General features: G+C 43.8%; 1 protein-coding gene across 5 annotated transcripts in view; it reads right to left on the reverse strand.

The window, feature by feature from the left end:
- SMARCA2 (SWI/SNF related, matrix associated, actin dependent regulator of chromatin, subfamily a, member 2) overlaps nucleotides 1-19,845 on the reverse strand; it is a 176,510-nt gene that overhangs the window by 44,167 nt on the left and 112,498 nt on the right. For all 5 annotated transcript variants that reach the window (XM_040245954.1, XM_040246175.1, XM_040246098.1 and 2 more), the window contains exon 27: nucleotides 19,573-19,791. In XM_040245954.1, the coding sequence (XP_040101888.1) occupies nucleotides 19,573-19,791 (219 nt within the window). The remainder of the gene's footprint in view (nucleotides 1-19,572; nucleotides 19,792-19,845) is intronic.

The raw sequence follows: 19,845 nt of genomic DNA on the forward strand, positions 1-19,845 counted from the left end.
CAAATTGGCCCTGGCTTCAAGTATGACCTCAGTGCTCTCAGTTTCAAAAATTCTCCCTCCAGCCTGGCCTTACCAATCAAGATTTCCAATATCCTACCAAAAAGTCCCAAATTAAATAAATCCTTTTCTTCTGACAGAGTGAATATTTCTCTTCTGAATCCTTCTATTTCATTGAAGGGCAGCAGCGTCCCCCACTCCCATCCTCAATTATCCGGAAGAGAAACCTTTAAAATCATCAATTTCCCTTATTATAACCTATGTCCTGTCAGTCACCACGGTTTACATCTAAAATAGTTCATCAGTTGGGAAGGAAACAGTTGTTTCCTTCCCTTTGGTTTGGTCTTCTCTTTACAGGGTCAAGTATAATGGCCTACCTTAGGGGTTTCCCTCATCCTCTCTCTGGGGCCCTTTAAATTCATCCTTTATAATGAAAGTGGTTATCTTTTCTCGATATAAAAGGAGGGAAAGATCACTCACTCTCAGATTTCAGAAAGGCTCAGACTGCCCATTCTTTCTATGGAGAGGATAAAGAATACAGCCCAGATTCTCTGGTCACGCAGAGCCTCATCTTCGTTTTCCTTCTCTGCTCCCATCCCTATAAAAACGCTCTGCTCCCAACACACAGGGCAGGAGTAGCCTGTGTCACACGTCCATGACTCTTCATGCCTCCCTTAGATGGGCACCCTGCTTCTCCTGATCCCTCTTTCCTACCAAATCATGCTTGCCTTTTAAGAAACGGCCAAGGTGCCATTTCACTCATAGTGCTATACTTGACCTCTCTTTCCCCTATTCTTTCATAGTATATTACAGGTACTTTTAGTCATTATTTATTTAAATCTTCTTGGTATGAGCTTTGGCTTTGTCTTAAAATATGTCTGACATGGAAGCAACCTAAATGCCCATTGATACAGAGGTGGATAAAGAAGCTGTGGTACATATAAGCAATGGAATATTACTCAGCCAGAAAAAAGAACAAAACAGTATCATTTGCAGAGATGTGGATGGACCCAGAGGATATCATACAGAGTGAAGTTAAGTTAGAAAGAGAAAACAAGTATTGAATACTATCACTTATATCATGGCATCTAGAAAAATGGTAGAGATGAACTTATTTGCAAAGCTGAAAGACAGTCACAGATGTAGAGAACAAACTTATAGTTAGCAAGGGGTGAAGGAGTGGTAGGATGAATTGGGAGGCTGGGATTGACATATATACACTATATGTATAAAACAGGTAACTAATGAGAACTGACTGTGGTGACCTAACTTGGAAAGTGAAAGTGAAAGTTGCTCAGTCATGTCCTACTCTCTGTGACCCCATGGACTATGCAGTCCATGGAGTTCTCCAGGTCAGATTACTGGAGTGGGTAGCCTTTCCCTTCTCCAGAGGGTCTTCCCAACCCAGGGATAGAACCCAGGTCTGCCGCATTGCAGGTGGATTCTTTACCAGCTGAGCCTCAAGGGAAGCCCAAGAATACTGGAGTGGGTAGCCTATCCCTTCTCCAGTGGATCTTCCCAACCCAGGAATTGAACCAGAGTCTCCTGCATTGCAGGCGGATTCTTTACCAACTGAGCTATCAGGGAAGCGTCATTTAGAAGGAAATTTAGAAAGGGATATATGTATACATATGACTGATTCACTTTGCTGTTACAGCAAGAAACTAACACAACATTGTAAAGCAACTATAATCTAATAAAAAAAATAACAAAACGTCTAAACCTCCTATCAGTCTGAAATTGCTTTTGGAAGTTTTAAAAAAGTCATTTTAATAAAAAATAGCCTTCCAAAGCATTTAGATTGAGGCCTTGCTCAACCAGTGGGACCCCAAAATCTTACTGAAATAATATTAAGTCTTTATTGTTTACTCTTCTGCTTTCTCAAAATGACAGGGTTTACCGAGGAAGTGCATTCTAAGGTCTGGCTTAAAAGATTACCGTTTAAGGAAAGGCTGCAGGATTATACAACGAATTATACTAAGCCAGATAAATGGAGCAAAATGAAGATTTTTGGTTTTTGTTTGCCTTGCTCGAGCCCTCCTCTTTAAACTGCCTCTATTTTAATTGGTAATTATAAAATCTTTTGTCTCGATCCAGCTTTGGGAGTTAAATGGTTTAAATAAGATATTCAACCTCATTGGCAGAAAGGACCTTCTAAGCTGGACTAGTGATGAATCACCCCTACTTAGCTCAGAGGCAGAACCATGTGGATGACTCAAGTGAACTGGTAAGGAGGAGAAAGGGAGGGGCCTGGCCCACTAGAAACCAGGCAACAAGAAGGGTAGAGAAAGCACCCAGAGCCTGCTGCTGGGGAGGAAGTGAAAGTGTTAGTCGCTCAGTCACGTCCGATTCTTTTGAGACCCCATGGACTGTACCTCTGTCCATGGAACTCTCCAGGCAAGAATACTGGAGTAGGTAGCCATTCCCTTCTCCAGGGGATCTCCCGACCCAGGGACTGAACCCGGGCCTCCTGCATTGCAGGAAGATTCTTTACCATCTGAGCCACCAGGGAAACTGGGAAGAAGGAAGTCCACAAAGGAGGCCTTTCTGGAGGAGTGGTGGGGTTAATGGCGTTCATGAGGTGTGTCTTACATCCTATCCAGGAGCTTTCTTGATATTCGCTAGCAGTGAGTTCTCCTAGGGTCATTAAGAGACTCATCTGTTGCTGATCTGACCTGAGCTCCTAAACCTTTTCAAGAAGCAGCCAAAATAACAGACCAGGAGGAGGCACACTGACTGACAAAGGGGCTGTGAAGTGGGAGGTGATTTATTTAATATCTATCTTTTACCAAACCCCGTACTCCCACAGACTTGCACTGATGTGCATTTTCAAAATCTTTAAGGTAATACATTCAACATTCCATATTAAAATACATATATACTAAATGCTGGGCTTCCCTGGTGGTCCAGTGATTAAGAATCTGCCTTGCAATGCAAGGGACACTGGTTCTATCCCTGGTCTCAGGAAAGACCCCACATGCCTTGGGACAGCTAAGCCCGTGCGCCACAACTACTGAAGCCTGAGAGCCTAGAGCCTGTGCTCCGCAACAAGAGAAGCCCCTGCAATGAGAAGCCCGCACACCACAACTACAGAGTAGCCTCTGCTATGCAACTAGAGGAACACCGCTCACGGCAATGAAGGCCCAGTGCAGGTAAAAGTAAATATCTTAATAAAAGCTGCTCAGTTGTGTCCGACTTTTTGTGACCCCACAGACTGTAGCCCCCTAGGCTCCTCTGTCCATGGAATTTCCCAGGCAAGAACACTGGATTGAGTTGCCATTTCCTTCTCTAGGAGACTTTCCTGACTCAGGGATCCAACCTGTGTCTCTTGCATTGGCAGGCGGAGTCTTTACCACTGAGCCACCAGGGAAGCCTCCCTATTACCATCTATCACACTCGAAATGAACTTTTAGGATTTACTCTATTGGTAACTTTCAAGTGTGTGCTGCGATATTACTAACTACAGCCTGAATATACCATGCTGTATATTCCATCGCCACAATTTAGTTACTTTATAACTGGAAGTTTGTACCTCTCGACCCCTTCACCCGTTTTTGCCTACTCCCTAACCATCCTCTTCTCTGACAATCATCACTGTATTCTCTGTTTCTATGATTTTGGTTTTGTTTGTTCGTTTGTTTTGTTTTTAAATCCCACATAAATATGAAATCATATAGTATGTCTTTCTCTGACTTATGTCACTCAGTATAAGCCCCTCAAGGTCTATCCATGCTACTGAAAATGGCAGCACTTCTGTTTTCTTTTTTAGAGGTGAATAGAATTCCACTGCATATATATATAGACCACATTTCCTTTATCCATTCATCCACTGATGGACACTTAGGTTGTTCCTATATCTTGTCTATTTTAAGTAACACTGCAGTAAACATGGGGGTGCATATATCTTTTCATGATAGTGATTTTGTTTCCTTTGGATAAATACCCAGAAGTGGAACTGCTGGATCATATCACAGTTTTATCTTAAATTTCTTGAGGAACCTCCATACTGTTTTCCGTAGTGGTTGTGTACCAGTGTGAAGAAAGCTGAGCACTGAAAAATTGATGCGTTTGAAGTGTGGTGTTGGAGAAGACTCTTGAGAGTCCCTTGGACTGCAAGGAGATCCAACCAGTCCATTCTAAAGATCAGTCCGGGGTGTTCATTGGAAGGAATGATGCTAAAGCTGAAACTCCAGTACTTTGGCCACCTCATGCAAAGAGCTGACTCACTGGAAAAGACTCTGATGTTGGGAGGGATTAGGGGCAGGAGGAGAAGGGGATGACAGAGGATGAGATGGCCAGATGGCATCACCGACTCGATATACATGAGTTTGAGTGAACTCTGGGAGTTGGTGATGGACAGGGAGGCCTGGCGTGCTGTGGTTCATGGGGTCACAAAGAGTCGGACACAACTGAGCGACTGAACTGAACTGAACTGTACCAGTTAACATTCCCACCAGCAGGAAGATCTCCTCTTTTCCAAATTCTCACCACTTGTTAGTTCCTGTCTTTTTGAGAACTGCCATTCTAAGAGGTAGAACTGATCTTGTGGTTTTGATGTGCAGTTGCTTTATGATGAGTGATGCTGTTGTCTGCTGGCCACCTGCATATCTTTTTTGTAAAAATGTCTATTTAGATTGCTCAATTGGATGTTGTTGACCCTTGATGGATATATAATTTGCAAATATTCTCTCTTATTCAGGAGGCTGACTTTTCATTCTCTTGATGGTTTCCTTTGCTGTGCAGAAACTTCTTACTTTGTTTATTTTTGTTTTTGTTGCCTTTTCTTTTAGAGTCAGATACAAAATTTGTCACCAATGTGACAAATAGCTTACTGCCTATGCTGTTTTTTCCCTAAGAGTTTTAATGCTTCAGATCTTACATTCAAGTCCTTGATCCATTTGGAGTTAATTTTTATGTATAGTGAAAGATAATGGTCTCATTTTATTCTTTTGCTGTCCAGTTATCCCAATACCATTTACTGAAGAGAATTTCTTTCCCCCTTGTATATTCTTGTACTGCTGTCATAAATTGATTGGCTATCTATACATGGCTCAGATAGTAAAGCATCCGCCTGCAATGCGGGAGACCTGGGTTCAATCTCTGGGTTAGGAAGATCCGCTGGAGGGGCATGGCAACCCATTCCAGTATTCTTGCCTGGAGAATCCTATGGACAGAGGAGCCTGGTGGGCTACAGTCCATGTCGCAGAGTCAGACACGACTGAGCAACTAAGCACAGCACAGGACATGGGCTTATTTCTGGGTTCTTTATTCTGTTTCACTGATCTATTGTACTTGTTTTACGCCAACAAAATAACATTTTGATTACTATAGCTTTGTGATATAGTTCGAAATTAGGGGAGTGATGCCTCCAGATTTGTTCCTCTTTCTCAGGATAACTTTAGCTATTCAGGACTTTTGTGGTTCCATAAAAATTTTAGGATTGTTAGTTGTATTTCTGTGAAAAATGTCTTTGGAATTGATAAGGAGTGCACTGAATCTGTCTATTGCTTTGAGTAATATGGACATTTGGCATTATTAATTCTTCCAATCCAAACAGATTTCCATTTTTTGTGTCTTCTTCAATGTATTTCACCAGTGACATAGTTTTCAGTATATAGTTTTCACCTCTTTGGTTAAATTTATTCCTAGGTATTTTATTATTTTTGATACAACTGTAAAGGGGATAGTTCTCTTTCAGATAATTTGTTGTCAGTTCTCTTTTGGATAATTTGTTGTATACTATTGATTTTACTGAATAAACCTGTCACCTTACTGAATTCATTTATTACTGAGTTCTAACAGTTTTCTTTGTGAAACTGAAAAGCCATATTTGAAAGTGAAGGGAAACAGGCTGTGAAACCTGAAGTGGAGAAATAAAAGCCCTGTTTATGAGAAGAAGCAAAAATTGCCATTCCAGTGTGGGGAGGCATGCCCCCACACGTGTCTTAATGGCTCTAAAAACAAAAAGCCCTTTAGCAGTGGGTGCCCAGGAAAACAGGGTGTTCTTCAGACTGATTGGAAGGACATGCAAATGCAGCTGACAGCAGGTTGGGGCCTGATGGGCATCATGGGTTGGGATTTACTGAAACTGCGGACAGCCAACCCTCATAACAGGTTAAAAATACATCTGAACGCAACGGCACCACAGTAATCCCTGTCTGTGATTTTACTTGGCTCCTTTTCCAACCTGGGTACGTGAAGGTCAACAAGATTACAGGTGACTCTATTTTCTTACCCCTCTCCCATATTTCTCATTATGCTTTTATGATGGAGAGAATCCCTCCGAATAAATTTTATTTTAAACAGCGCATGCATGCATGCCATGTCATGTCTGACTGTGTGACCCTACGGACTCTGGCCCACCAGGCTCCCCTGTCCATGGGATTCTCCAGCCAAGAATACTGGAGTGGCTGCTTTTTCCTTCTCTGGGGGATCTTCACAACCCAGGGATTGAACCCACGTCTCCTACATCTCTTGTATTAGGAGTGTTCTTTACCACCAGCGCCACTTGTGAAGCCCTATTTTAACTGTTACTTTTCTTAAAAAAATATCTAGCTCTGGGTGCTGACTACAGAAATGCAGAAGACACAATTTATAAAACTACTAATAAATAGTCATTCATTAGATTTGTGTAACACAATAAAATAAAACCCCTACACTGGGTTTCTTAATTCTTTTGCAAAACAAATGTTCATGCCAGGGATTCCCCTGGAATGTTGACACTGTAGTCTGTTAGACGCCACGATATCCTTCCCAGACCTTCCAATAATATCCCATGACATTAGTGCATTTTTTTAAATTAAAGTAAATGCAAACAGATTTGGTCTTGATAATTTGGCAAGGAGACTTGATATGTTTCAATGAACAAAATAAATCCATGCGGCAGCTGTTATGTATTCTGTTTAGTAGAAGGGATTTAAAAAATGATGAGGTGGGTTATTTCTTCTTGATGACAGTGTGCTAGAAAAGTCTCTGGTCTCGGTCTATACGGAGGTGCTGAAGCCCCCAACTCCCTGAGTAGAGAAAGTAGCTCTCTTTGGCAGGTAGGTGTTCTCTTCACGGCTCCACCACGCTAGTGTCCTGGCCATCATATATACATCATATCAGCACTCAGGACTCGGCTCAGCTCTCCAAATATTACTAACACCCAGGCAGTCCTGGACACTGATCACGCACTGAGTCCACTAATATGCTATTGGACCCTCGTCAGCCTGCACTTCTGAGGAAGCTTGGCTAAGAACAAGGAGAAGAATCCCTCAGCCCCAAGCCCTCTGAGTTTTAGTTCCTGAGGGCTGAGTCTCAGCTGGAGCCAGACCCACACAATCCATTCCAGGGCTGCCAAAGACAAAACTCGAGGAAGGAGGCAGGCAGGCGAGATGGGCCAGGCTCTTTTCCTCACCCCCATCCCTCACTTCGTGACTCCAACGTGCAGACAAGGAAACAGGCCAGGGAGGTGAGGTGACTTATCTAAGATGTCACACAACAAAACAACACACATCTGGAACCAGAGCCCCAACATCCCGATGCCTCAGGCTTGTCCTTCCACTAAAATAGGAGGGGCGAACTGGGCAAGAAGGACAGAGCCACTGGAAGCCTTGATTAAGCTCAAGTTTTGAGGATGTCATTTTAAATGTGTATGTGTGTCTGTGTGTGTGTGTACACGCTCAGTTTCTCAGTTGTGTCCGACTCTTTGCAACCCTATGAACTGCCTGCTAGGCTCCTCTGTCCACAGGAGTTTTCAAGCAAGAATACTGGAGTGGGTTGCCATTTCCTTTTCCAGGGCATCTTCCCAATCTAGGGATCAAATCCATTTCTCTTGCACCTCCTGCAATTGGCAGGTGGATTCTTTACCACTGCACCACCTGGGAAGCCCATCATTTAAAATAATCTTTGGAAAATATTCTATATTCAAGGTCCAAGGGAAAAATATTTTTTAAAAACAGCATTGTGCATTGCTGCTGCTGCTGCTAAGTCGCTTCAGTCGTGTCCGACTCTGTGTGACCCCATTGATGGAAGCCCACCAGGCTCCCCCATCCCTGGGATTCTCCAGGCAAGAACACTGGAGTGGGTTGCCATTTCCTTCTCCAATGGATGAAAGTGAAAAGTGAAAGTGAAGTCGCTCAGTCGTGTCCGACTCTTTGCAACCCCATGGACTGCAGCCCACCAGACTCCTCCATCCATGGGATTTTCTAGGCAAGAGTACTGGAGCGGGGTGCTGCCATTGCCTTCTCCAATTGTGCATTAGGAATATACTTTTTATGATGGACTATGAGCACAGTGATCTTAAATATTAGATTTCAGTAGGAGTAGCAAAACAAGAATCAAGCTTTGTATGCAGGAAAGTTTCACGGTCCTGTCAACAATTTCTCGTGATTCCAACAATTCAACATTCTTTAACAGAAAGTAAGAAAGGCATCCATCTAAAAGGTACATGGCCTAATGCTTAAGATCACCATTTTCCACTGGATACTCTCTTGTACAAAAATAGAAATGAAAATCCAATTAATTTAGTACCTTCTATTTTGTCTTTTCTAGTTAGATTAGATATGTCAATCTGGTTTTTGCTTAAAAAGAAATAAGGGCTTAAGCTAGAAGACAGCTGTTGTAAAATCTATAAGAATTTTCAAGGAATAGCTGGATTGAAGCAATGGTTGTATATTTATGCATATTTAAAACTCGTCAATGTGTTCTGAAATTAGAACAGAGCCTTTAAAATCTTGAAAAGCTCAAGAGCACTTATGTCAAAAGCACATGTCTTTAGAATTCTTTTAAGTAAGAAATCTTTACATGAAGACACATATCATGAACTTAATGGGAAAGAATGCCAGTTATTTCTACCTTGATCCATATTTGTAAATAACACAGGATTCTACTGCCTTAACCAAAAGAACGTGAAATGTAAGCAAATACCCTCTCTGATCCCTCATCTCTGGCTGGTACATTCACTTGTCTACAAATATTTATGGAGTGCTTACTGTGCACAAGGCATCGCCCTACTGCTGGGATATGGCCGTGGACTAGACAGGCGAGGACCCTGGCTTTCCTGGAGCTTGCTACCAGTGGAAGAAGAGATACCTTTAGATGGTGGCAAGGGCTGCGAAGAACATTACCGCAGGTTATGTGACAGTTGCTGGCAGGGCCTGGCTCTTTAAGTGGGGCAGTCGAGGAGGGTCTGTCTGGAAAGAGAGCATGAGGACAAGGAGCCGGCCACCTGGTAGTGAGGGAAGGAGCCTTCCTGGAAGTGCACAGGTCCAGGAAGACAACCCAGTGTGGCGGCCACCCAGACAACAAGAGAAGATGATGACATTTGAAGGCCAGGCAGAGGCCAGATTGCCATGGCCTTGGAGACTATGTTAAAGTGCTTAGATTCAATTACATATGCAATGGGAAGCTGCTGGAGGGGTGATGTGGGGGGCAGGGCTGGGGGAAGGGGGTGGTCACAGCGGCAATCTGCTTTGGGAAGTGCCCTCCAGCTTCTCTGAGGAGCCACCTGAACTGTCCTGAACAAAGAGGAGAGCTATTCTCTAAAACAATGGCAATCTGCAAGTGTCACAGGCTTCCTTCAGCTCGTGATGTTGGCATCTAACTCCCCCAATCCTTCTTTCTTTTGTCAAGGTGGATGGGGGATGCACTGTGTTGTATTTTTCCTCCACTGGAGGCCAAGCAGGGTGGGGAGACTCCTGAGGAGCACAGGGGTGGCTCATGGGGAGGCTTGGGTCTCCCAGAAGCATCCAGGAGATGAACGCTGTTGCCAACCATGTCCAGAGGTCACACCATGTGCCAAAGAGCAGCTGCCCTGCCATCCTCCAGAGTCTGAGGATGGGGGGGTAAGGGGAGAAATCATAAATAACGTCCCCAGAGACGTGACACTAAAAGTCTAGGGTGAAGGAGGATGGATATTTCTTAAACTCTGCTGATTTCCTCAACAGTTAAAAGCCCTACAAGTCAGAGCATCTCACAACCTGTTCTAATCTCTATTAATTCCCATCTGTGTACACTTGGAAACCTGCTCTTGACAAGCTCTTTAAGGTGGCTAAGTATGCAATATTATCTCTAATAGCATCTCTCAAGCCTGGCTCTTAATTGCTCTAATAAGGCGGGCCAGCCACGGTGAGGAACACTAGCTCAAAAATTAACACTACTTTCCCCATGCTTGTACTGTGTGTGGAGCTCAACCTGCTCACCGTCCAATAAATGGGTGTTGAATGGAACGTGCTTTCTAACAGCCTCCACCAATGGACCCACTGATCAGAAAGCAGGGGATGCTCATTACTAAGAGCACAGTAAAAAGGAAAGGGAAAGCGGCTTCACGTGACTTTCGAGGTTGTCTTTAGGTAGGTGGAGAGGACCAAGCACGGCAAAGAGAATGCAGCTCCACCCAGATCAAGAAACCAAGGTGACACACTGAGCTGGCAGCAGGGCCGGAATGCACAGACCAGCTTCCTGACTGCTAGCCCCCTGCCCTTCCTGCAGCCAGGGAGGGTTAAGTAGAAAACCAGAGTCCAGAGAGTTTATAGCTGCATGAGTACAGGCTGGCTGGCTTGAGGTGAGTAAGCCTGTGCACATGCTCCACAACATACTCAGTAAGGAATCGTGTCGCCCTTCTTAATTTCATTAATGGTAAGGACGGGGGTCTCTTCACTCCTTTTACCTTTCTTCTGTCGCCCCAAACCTAGGATTCAAGACACACAACAGAACTATTTTATTTCTTCTTTTCCTACCATCTAGGTAGTCTCTGAAATAATTTAATACCTTTTCCTTAATAGCTAATTTTCTTCTTCTTCTTTTTTTGGTAATCATTATATGCCAGGTTCTCTGGTACACATATGCAAACTTCAGAAAATTATATGAAGGAGCTATGATTTTCGCCCATTTCTGCAACACAGCTACAGGAAGGTTACACTAGGCACCCCAGGTCACAGAGCAAAATAGGTGGAGCTGGGAATAGAACCCCGGTTCATCAGATTCCAAGGTTTAGTCTCTTAACCATGATCCTAGATGTCCTTGAGAGGCAATCAAAGATACAGCTGTATCAGTAAAGTTCCCTATCCTGTCTCTAACTTCCTAAAAACAGCTGTGCCCTCCCCAGCTCTCACTGGGAGAATGAAGTCATTTCAAGTGTATACCTGTCCCAAAACATCACATGGTACACCTTAAGTATATACATCTTTTGTCAAAAATAAACATATTCTTTAAAAAGATTTCTTTTCGTAGCTTTATAGATTAAAAAAAAAAAAAAAAAAAAGAACAGGACAAGAACCAAATCTTGATTCAGAAAAGCAGCCATATTTCTAAAACCATCTGTCTCTAAGCAGTGGTTAAAGATAATGTGAACTGATGTGGGCTCCTTAGTATCAGTACGCCAGGTCCAATTCCCACAGTTACTTTCAATGTCTGAGTTAGATTTCAGAGCTAAACCTGTATTTCAAAAGGTTAAAACTTGAGACTAGAATTTCTAGGCATCACAGTTTTAAGAACCAACTGAAACAAGTCTCTGTCACTTCTCAGCCTTTAGGATTTAGTATTTCAGATGATCCTCTGAGGACACTTTCTTCCATTAAACCAACCAAAGGAAACATATCAGATCCAATCGCTGTGAAAACAATCTAACCCATTGATTTAAGAATAAAATAAAAAGTACAGAAAGGTGTCAAAATTCATTTACTACGGTCAAATGTTTCCCCCAGACAATTCACAACTCTGATCACCATTAATTAGTTCAGTACTTCCTCCTAAAGTGCTGAAGGACCTTGAATTTGGCAAAACCCAAATCCATTTGCTAGGGGCTTAGCTCTCCCTTGTGTATAAAAACGGAAATGCAGCTTGCTAGCCATTTTGCCCCAGTAAATCTGACGATCCCATTTGAATAGCTAAAAAAGACCATTTGGGAAAAGAAAAAGAAAATAAAATTTTATGTTTTTTAAACAAAAAGCGAGGGAAGGTGATACAAAGTGACAAAACAAGAGAGAAGGGGCAAAATACTAAAGGTATTAAGCACATTATACTGTAGACGCTGCTGAGGCTGAAGCTCCAATACTTTGGCCACCTGATGTGAAATTGGCTGGAAAAGACCCAGGTGCTGGGAAAGATTGAAGGCAGGAGGAGAAGGGGACGACAGAGGATACGATGATTGGATGGCATCACCGATTCAATGGACATGAGTTTGAGCAAACTCTAGGAGACAGTGAAGGACAGGGAAGCCTATCGTGCCGCAGTCCATGGGGTCGCCAAGAGTCAGACACGACTTGGCAACTGAGCAACAACAATACCTTAAATGAAGGGCCCTCCCAAACCTTGCCAGTATAGAATAAAGTCTTTGGGGAGAAAAGGACGTCTTACAGAATCTCTGATGCTCTCAGCTGTGATTATACCTAGGAGACCCCAGCTACTAATTTCAGGCTGTATCACATCATACTTAATCCAGCCCAAACAGAGGAGACATTATTCTGTTTCAAAGATTTCCAGAGAGAGAATAATACTCTTCGTATAGGCCAGGAAATATTTTTTATTATTTCTCATTATATCTTTCAACAAAGTTTCAAATATCTTATTTAAAATCCCAACTTCTTTAAACTTTCTCAGTACTTTTTCCAGATCTTCGTGGCTAACTCTTGGTGGATTTCCCTGCCTTTTTCCCACGGAGAGTTTGGCAGAGGCTGGTTATAACAGAAAGCTGACTAACAGACCTCCTCCTGTATTTGCACCCTGGTATTGCATAGCCTTTCAAGGCAGACAGGTAAACTCCACCAGGAGGTGTCACTTTTTACTCCACTGATCTCCTCGACTATTTCATGGGTCAGGATGCTCTTCCTCTGTTGTCTCCACTGCGCACTGTGGGAAGGGGAGACCCACCAAAAATTCTTTTGGTGGTCAGTCCCTGGTGGCTCAGAGGTAAAGAATCCACCTGCCAATGCTGGAGACACAGGTTCAATCCCTGGGTTAGGAAGATCCCCTGAAGTAGGAAATGGCAATCCCTTCCAGTATTCTTGTCTGGGAAATCCCATGGACAGAAGGAGCCTGGAGAGCTACAGCTCATGGGGTCACAAAACAGTCGGACAGGACTTAGCACCTAAACACATACACAGACCAAACTATGGAGATGTCATTCTGGCACCAAAATTGTGGGAAACTCAAGCTCTTATCTGGTGACAGACTGGTTGAGGGGAAAAAGATGTTCTGTGCTGTCTTTCCTGAAGGTCTGGAAATCCTAGGGCTTCTAAAACTAACTTTCTCTCTTGTGAGATTGAAAGATCCGAGGATGTGAGTCTTAGCCCCGTCATTTAGATAACATGGTCTGGGGCCTGACAGTGCAGGGCATTGTAGGAACAGAGCTCATACCATCGCCAGGAGCTTACAAACCCAAAAGAAACATCCTTACACTGATATGTAAGGACCGCACCATGAGAAGAGACCCCACCAAGTAAGGGACCTTTTCAATGACAGTTTCGAGGCATCAGAGCCACTGTGAAACAAAAGCAGACTCCAAAGTTCCTTCTCTCCATCCGGCTGGCAATGAAATATTATACAGAGCACATCATTTAGACTGCATTCCAATTATCCTCAAGTGCTGCAGGGCACAAATCACTCACTCAGCAATTAAATAAATTCTGGGATGTCACTAAATGTTTAGGAAGGGAAGGATTCTGAAGCTGGCAGAAGGACCAAAGGAACAGGAAGAATAGGAAAGCCAGGCATTCCATCATTCACCCACCGCCCACTGTTAAGCTTTACAGACACCCCAATTTTACGGGGCTCCCGCCTCAGTCATGATTATCATACTAGGAACATCACAGCCCGTGCACGTAAGAGACACCTGGCCCAACGGGCTCATCCAGCGTCTGCCAATTTAGGTCTATGAATGCCTGCCCTCAAAGATGTTCTTCCAAGAAATTATCAACATGAGCCAACTGGTTATGTGGAAACACAGACACATAATACATAGCTGAGCACTGTCACCACTGTGGGTACTCCATGGGAAAGCTACAAAATGGTAACTGACACAATACTTTTAAAACCACATTAATATTCTCTTCCACACTTTCTCAAGGGACCATTCCTTATTCAGGGGAGCCACCTATTGCCTTGAGTAGGATTAGGGCAAAGTTAATATGCAAAGACAAAAAAAGACAAACCACCACCACTGACTTCCACAATACAACTTGTGGGTCTACCAGCAGACAGCAGTCTAAATCAGGCTGATGGAGAGGAGTTTCCTCAATTCCGAAGGCTCTTTGGAATTAGGAGGTAAGACTGCTGGACAGGGATCCCCAGAACTGCTCTAGAAGCCACAGTGAAGAGCACCGTGGCCAGGCCACATGTGTATGGGACGTTGCAATGTGACAGGAAGGCAGGATAAGGAGCCTTTTGTCCAAGAGGAAAAGGGGGTTAAGAGGAAGAGAGGTAAGACATGAGCCCTGAGGACTTTGTTACCTGTACTATAAGCCGCTGTGCCAGCTCCCTCTATGGGGAGGAGATTCCAATGATGCCTCTGCACACAGAAGCTCAGTGGAGCTTCCTGGTTGGTGTGCACACTGCTGTGCCAGGAAGGGTGCCCTCTGGTTCCATGAGGTGAGGGCAGGGAAGCTGGGTACCCTCCCTGAGACCATCCTGTGTGCTACTTCATTTGGGTGGCCCTCCCGATTTGTATCCTTCATAACAAAGCTGTAATCACCAGAGGTACTTTCTGGACCCACTGTAGCAAATGACTGAACCCGAGAGCGTCATGAGAACCCCTTGAATTTAGAGCCAGTCGGTCAGTAGTGCAGGCCCAGGGATCCCTGCAGTGTGGCTGGCCACCAAAATAAGCCCAGTCTTACTGGGAACTGAGCCCTTTAACTTGTGGGGTCTAACTCCAGGTAGTTCATACCAGACTGACTTGCAATACACCTAGCTAGGGCTGAAACCGAATATTCACTCTTCAGGCCCCAAACCTAGTATATTTTGCAGGGGCAGTGAAGGGAGCAAGAGCAATGAGGCAGCAAAAATGCCCAGAGGTAGATTTTCTATGAAGGCCATGAAGTGTGGGCTTTAGGATTCTCACTTTACCAGCACCTCCCAAGGCTCCAGGAAAGTCCCTCACAGTGTATCCATATAGTTAGATACTTTGACAGATTTTGCAAAAGTAAGGCATTTTTGTATGGCTTGTTTTAAAGAGCTTCCTGACTCACCCAACTATCAGATTCTAGAAGCTTCAGGCTTGACAACTCCCTGGTAGGGAGACTGTGATTTTTTTTTTTTTTTTTTTTTTACAAAAAATGGCTGGACTCTCCTGGATGTTCCAGCACACTGGGAAGAAAGCAACCAAGAGTCTTCAGATTCCCAACTAGTGTGCAAAAGAGCTGAGAGCGCTAAGAGACCAGAGAAGCCGAGAGTCTTCATGAGATTTCAGGAAAGCTGACCCATGGAGACTGGCCAGGACCCCAGACTTTAACAGCACATGTCATCAAAGACACCAGAAGACGGGACTGGCTGCATGTCAAGGCCTCCAGTGAAGGACAGACTGGGAGTCCTGTGCTGAGCCCAGCAGAGATCCACAAGACAGGGTACCTGCCCCAACGTCATGATAAAACCCCAGCTTCTACCTTCATCCAGATGCCATCTTGGGAAGGAAGATGGCAAGGAACCCCTAGAAGGGGAGAAAAACAGCCCATGGAGGTTGACCTGACTATCCCCAAAAGAGGAAGTTCACTTGAGACTGCCTAACACCAAAGAAATTAAGGTTTCCTCAATGGAAACAGGACTTCCAAAACAACTTTAAAAACCTTAAAAAAAAAAAAGTCAAATTGAGCTTTGTTTGAAATTGTGATCCTCTTCACTTAAAATAACATGAATACAGAACATTTTTTTAAATCTTCCAACTCAACAGATTGTCCAAAGGACACTGTGGGAATTTTTAGCATACTATGATTATAAAATAAAATCTGTTTGTGATGAAACCATAATAAAATTTTCAAAGAAAATGGCCAGAGCACTTCAATTCAACCTAAGTGTTCTGAGGCAGACACTGCTATCTCGTCACCTACCTTCCTGGGCTCGTAGCCAGACCACAGTTCTCAGCCGCCCTCATAGCTAACAGGGTCCCAGGATGGAGTTCTAGCTAATGGGATGCGAGCGGAAGTCACGGAGGCCCATTCACTTAGAGTCCTTAGAACTCAGCACACACCACTCTCTGCTGTGTTCCCCAATTCTCGCTCAAGGGGATGGAGATGCTGAGGCTTGATAGAGTCCCTCCAGCCTCGATCCCTGAACAGCCCTGGGTGGAACGGTTGCTTCCACCAACCAGAAACACCCACCTTCAATTTTTACCTGAGAAATACAATTCCACTTACTCTTTTGGACAGGCCCATGAATAGAGCAGGTTTAGGTCCATCTACTGCCGGAGTGAACACTACCTGTGGCAATATTCTCACACATCAATCCTGCGCTATTTTATTTGGCAATCAATGGGCACTTATTATTTGCACACGGAAGTCCAACCAAGATGCAGCGTGCTAATGAATCGGGAAAGTAGGTATGTCAACAATGACCAAGAAAACTAGCAAGTTGGATTTGAGCTGTTACAGAAGAATAGGCCAAGAAAAGCGAGAGTATGAGCAGTGTGATTAGTGTTTACTCGTGAAGGGATCAAAGGAGTGGGTGGCAATTACGTTGGGCCCTGGAGGATGAGGAAAGCGCCAAAGAAAGAGGAATGTAGGGAAGTTCATTCTAACTGCATTTGAGTCCTCAAATGTTTCATCCAGTGGGAGGTGATGCTAAAAACAGAAAAAATATTGTTCTGTTCACCCCCCAGGGAATAGGATCAGGACCAGTCAGCAGCAGCTATAAGGAAAGAGAATTCTGTCCAAAGGGAAGAAGAATTAACAGCTGGGGCTGACCACGGGAAGGGCTGTGCAGACAAAAGGCAGCGTGTCTCCTCTACGGATGGCCAGCCTCTTGGCACGGGTGCTGCAGAGGATGTGATGTAAGCATGGGACAGGGAGCTGTTCCACTGAGCTGTCTTCCAACTCAGGGATTCTATGTATCTCCAATGCCTCTGCCAAGCCGGCTTTGTACAACACTTCCAGGAGAAGGGAGAATTATTTTAGCCCTGTTACAGCGTTTCTTATACAACAGTCTTTGCCAAGTTCCCTTTCAAGGCTGCGTTGCTTAGGTCACCCAGTGTGTTTAATCATCAGCCAGTGGAGAACATCTCCGCACATTTAGGCCCATGAGAGCCCCTTGCATAAAATTTTATTATCAAGAAAGAGCTTAATCGGCTGATATTAAACAGGATGGCTGCTGGTGAACGAGTAAACAACGATGGACAGTAAGCATCTGTTTGAATACTTAGGCCACGAGGCATCCTGCATTAATTGCATGGCCTGGTTAATGGCAAGTTATCAACTCACACTGAATATGGAGACACAGTTTCCAAGAAATGGGATTACAAAAAGGTATATTACAATAAAGCTGCCCTGAGAACAGTTTTATCCTTCTTGGGTGACGTGGTATCTTGCGAGGTACCTTAAGGTGAGAATTATGAACATCCATTTCACAGCACAGTTTTGTAAAACAAACTAGTTTTCCATTTTTAGACATACATGTTCCTTTTGTTAGACAAAAGAATGTGAACCGAGTGAAGAAACACTAGACAAAAAAAAAAGGAAGTCTACAAGATACACAATACTACCCTAACATGACTGGTAAATTAGTAACTTTCCACTTTCTTCTTCTAAGTTTATCATTTCATTTTCACAAGCATTCATGGAGTTTCTACTGTGTAGTAGCACAGCCCTCATCATGAGTGGTATAAACTGAAGAAGAGAAAAAAATGAGGTATTCCAACCTTGAAGACTTTCTAGGATTCATAATGCTATTTACTTGAGCATTTTCCATTGATTATTATTTTTTTTTTAATGTGGTAAAATTTTATTTTATTTTTTTTTAAATTTATTTATTTATTTTACTTTACAAATTATTAAAAAAGGATACATTCAGCTACCTTATTGCCCAATAAACAAGATTATTTTGCTTGTAGTGTCTAGAAATTATACATTTATAAGACAGACTTTAAAATGCTGGCCTAGGTTCTTGTCTCATTTCCTATAATAATATCCAGGTAGTTAATTTATTGCTCACATAAAAGAGAAGGGGAAAAGAATTTCCCCCAGCTCAGAAATGAGTATTAAGCAAACACTCTTCCCATTAGCGAATGGATCTTAATTATGCAACTACAACCTCACAATAGTGAAACAAAAGAAACTCATAAAACCATATTCTGAGGCCACTGGAATGTTTGGATGTGACAGTAAAACCACCACACAAAAGTTACATTTCACATGTCATTGTTCAACCATAGAGATGAGCAATGCTTTCCTTGTCCCTTTCTTCTCAGGATACCACAGACGTCAAGCTTTTCAAAATTCAGGTCATTCTCTCTCATCATACGACAGCCTGAGTAAATCACCTCTCAAGTGGGGCCGAGACCTGTCTGCCTGTGATATCCAATCTCAAAACTCTTCCTCCATGGCCCTCCCACCCACCTACCTACTTACAGCCTGGGTCCTAAAATCCATGTTTTACAAAGCTTGGGAACTGCATTCGCTTCTGATAAAATGAACAACTCACAAAAACAGCTTCTATTTTGTTTGGTTTTCACCCAACCATGCTTACTATTTCCAGCGCGCATTTACCAGCCCTGCCTGGAATGCACATCCCAGACTGTTCTGTCTGCCTTGGTTCTAAGTCTGTACCCAAAAACAAAAGTGTGGCTAAACCTTCAAAGGGAACAGTCACGCTGACCTGGGCATTCACACACGTGGCTCCTAGGAGCAGTTTGATATTTCTGTGCTCAAACAGTCTGAGATCACAGACCTGTCAAAACGAGGAATCAACATTTTCCAAAGCAGGGAAACAAAAAACAATCCAACTATAGAATACCATTTCCAAGTGTCAGTGACTCGAGTCTCAGGCCCCAGGCAGCATCTGCAAGGGATGGATCAGATCAAGCCAACATCAAGCCCCCAAATGCATCAGCACTCACTGATTCTGTTGTTTCTAGCCAGCTGTGTGACCTTGCAGAGTCACCTAACCTCTCTGGACCTCAGCAAAACCAAGAGAGTACAAAGGCACCTTCCAGTGCTAATGTTATATGGGTCTAGGAAACAGCAATGTAGTCAGAAGAGACTGCTGTCCTGAACTCTCTCTGCAAGACTTGCAAAAGTGAAACTCCGATTAAGGAACATGAAATGAGGGCGAACAATGAAAAAGACTTCTAAAGCCCCCTACCACATTTTGATTCTAACTCTACGGTGAGGCATGACCAGGCAATCACGAGTCATAAAACATTAGCGGGTCTCATAGCTCTCATAATCCTATGTTTCCAATGACCACTTCTGCTCTTGCAAAACAACTCATTATCTTCCAATGAAATGCAGAATGACTCCGCTGCAAGAGCAAACTGACTTATCTGTGTTCAAGAGCCCCTTCCCCTCGTAGGGGTAACCAGTCCCCCTCAAACGGGTCCAGCCACAGGCCTCTGATTTCACCGAGCCAACAACGCCCCACAGAGCAGGAAGTGGAGAAAGCCACACCTACCCTCAGCCACTGCTTCTCCGTGAGGGCATCGCTGTAGTCCACGTCCCGCCGCTGGCGAGACCCCCTCCCGAAGATCTTCTCCTCCTCCTCTTCACATGTCAGCCGTTCCACCTCGGCGTCATCTTTAATAATCCACGAGGGCAGCTCGTCTTCCTCCATCAGGCGGGGCTTGCGTTTTGGGTTCCGGGCATCCTCTCTCCGCCGGTCCATGTCCATGCGCTGGAGGGATGAACAGAAGTCTCACCAAAGGGCAAGGGGATTCCGGACCGTGTA

The sequence above is a fragment of the Oryx dammah genome, unplaced genomic scaffold (genome assembly GCF_014754425.2).
Source record: "Oryx dammah isolate SB20612 unplaced genomic scaffold, SCBI_Odam_1.1 HiC_scaffold_1, whole genome shotgun sequence".
Lineage (NCBI taxonomy): Eukaryota > Metazoa > Chordata > Mammalia > Artiodactyla > Bovidae > Oryx > Oryx dammah.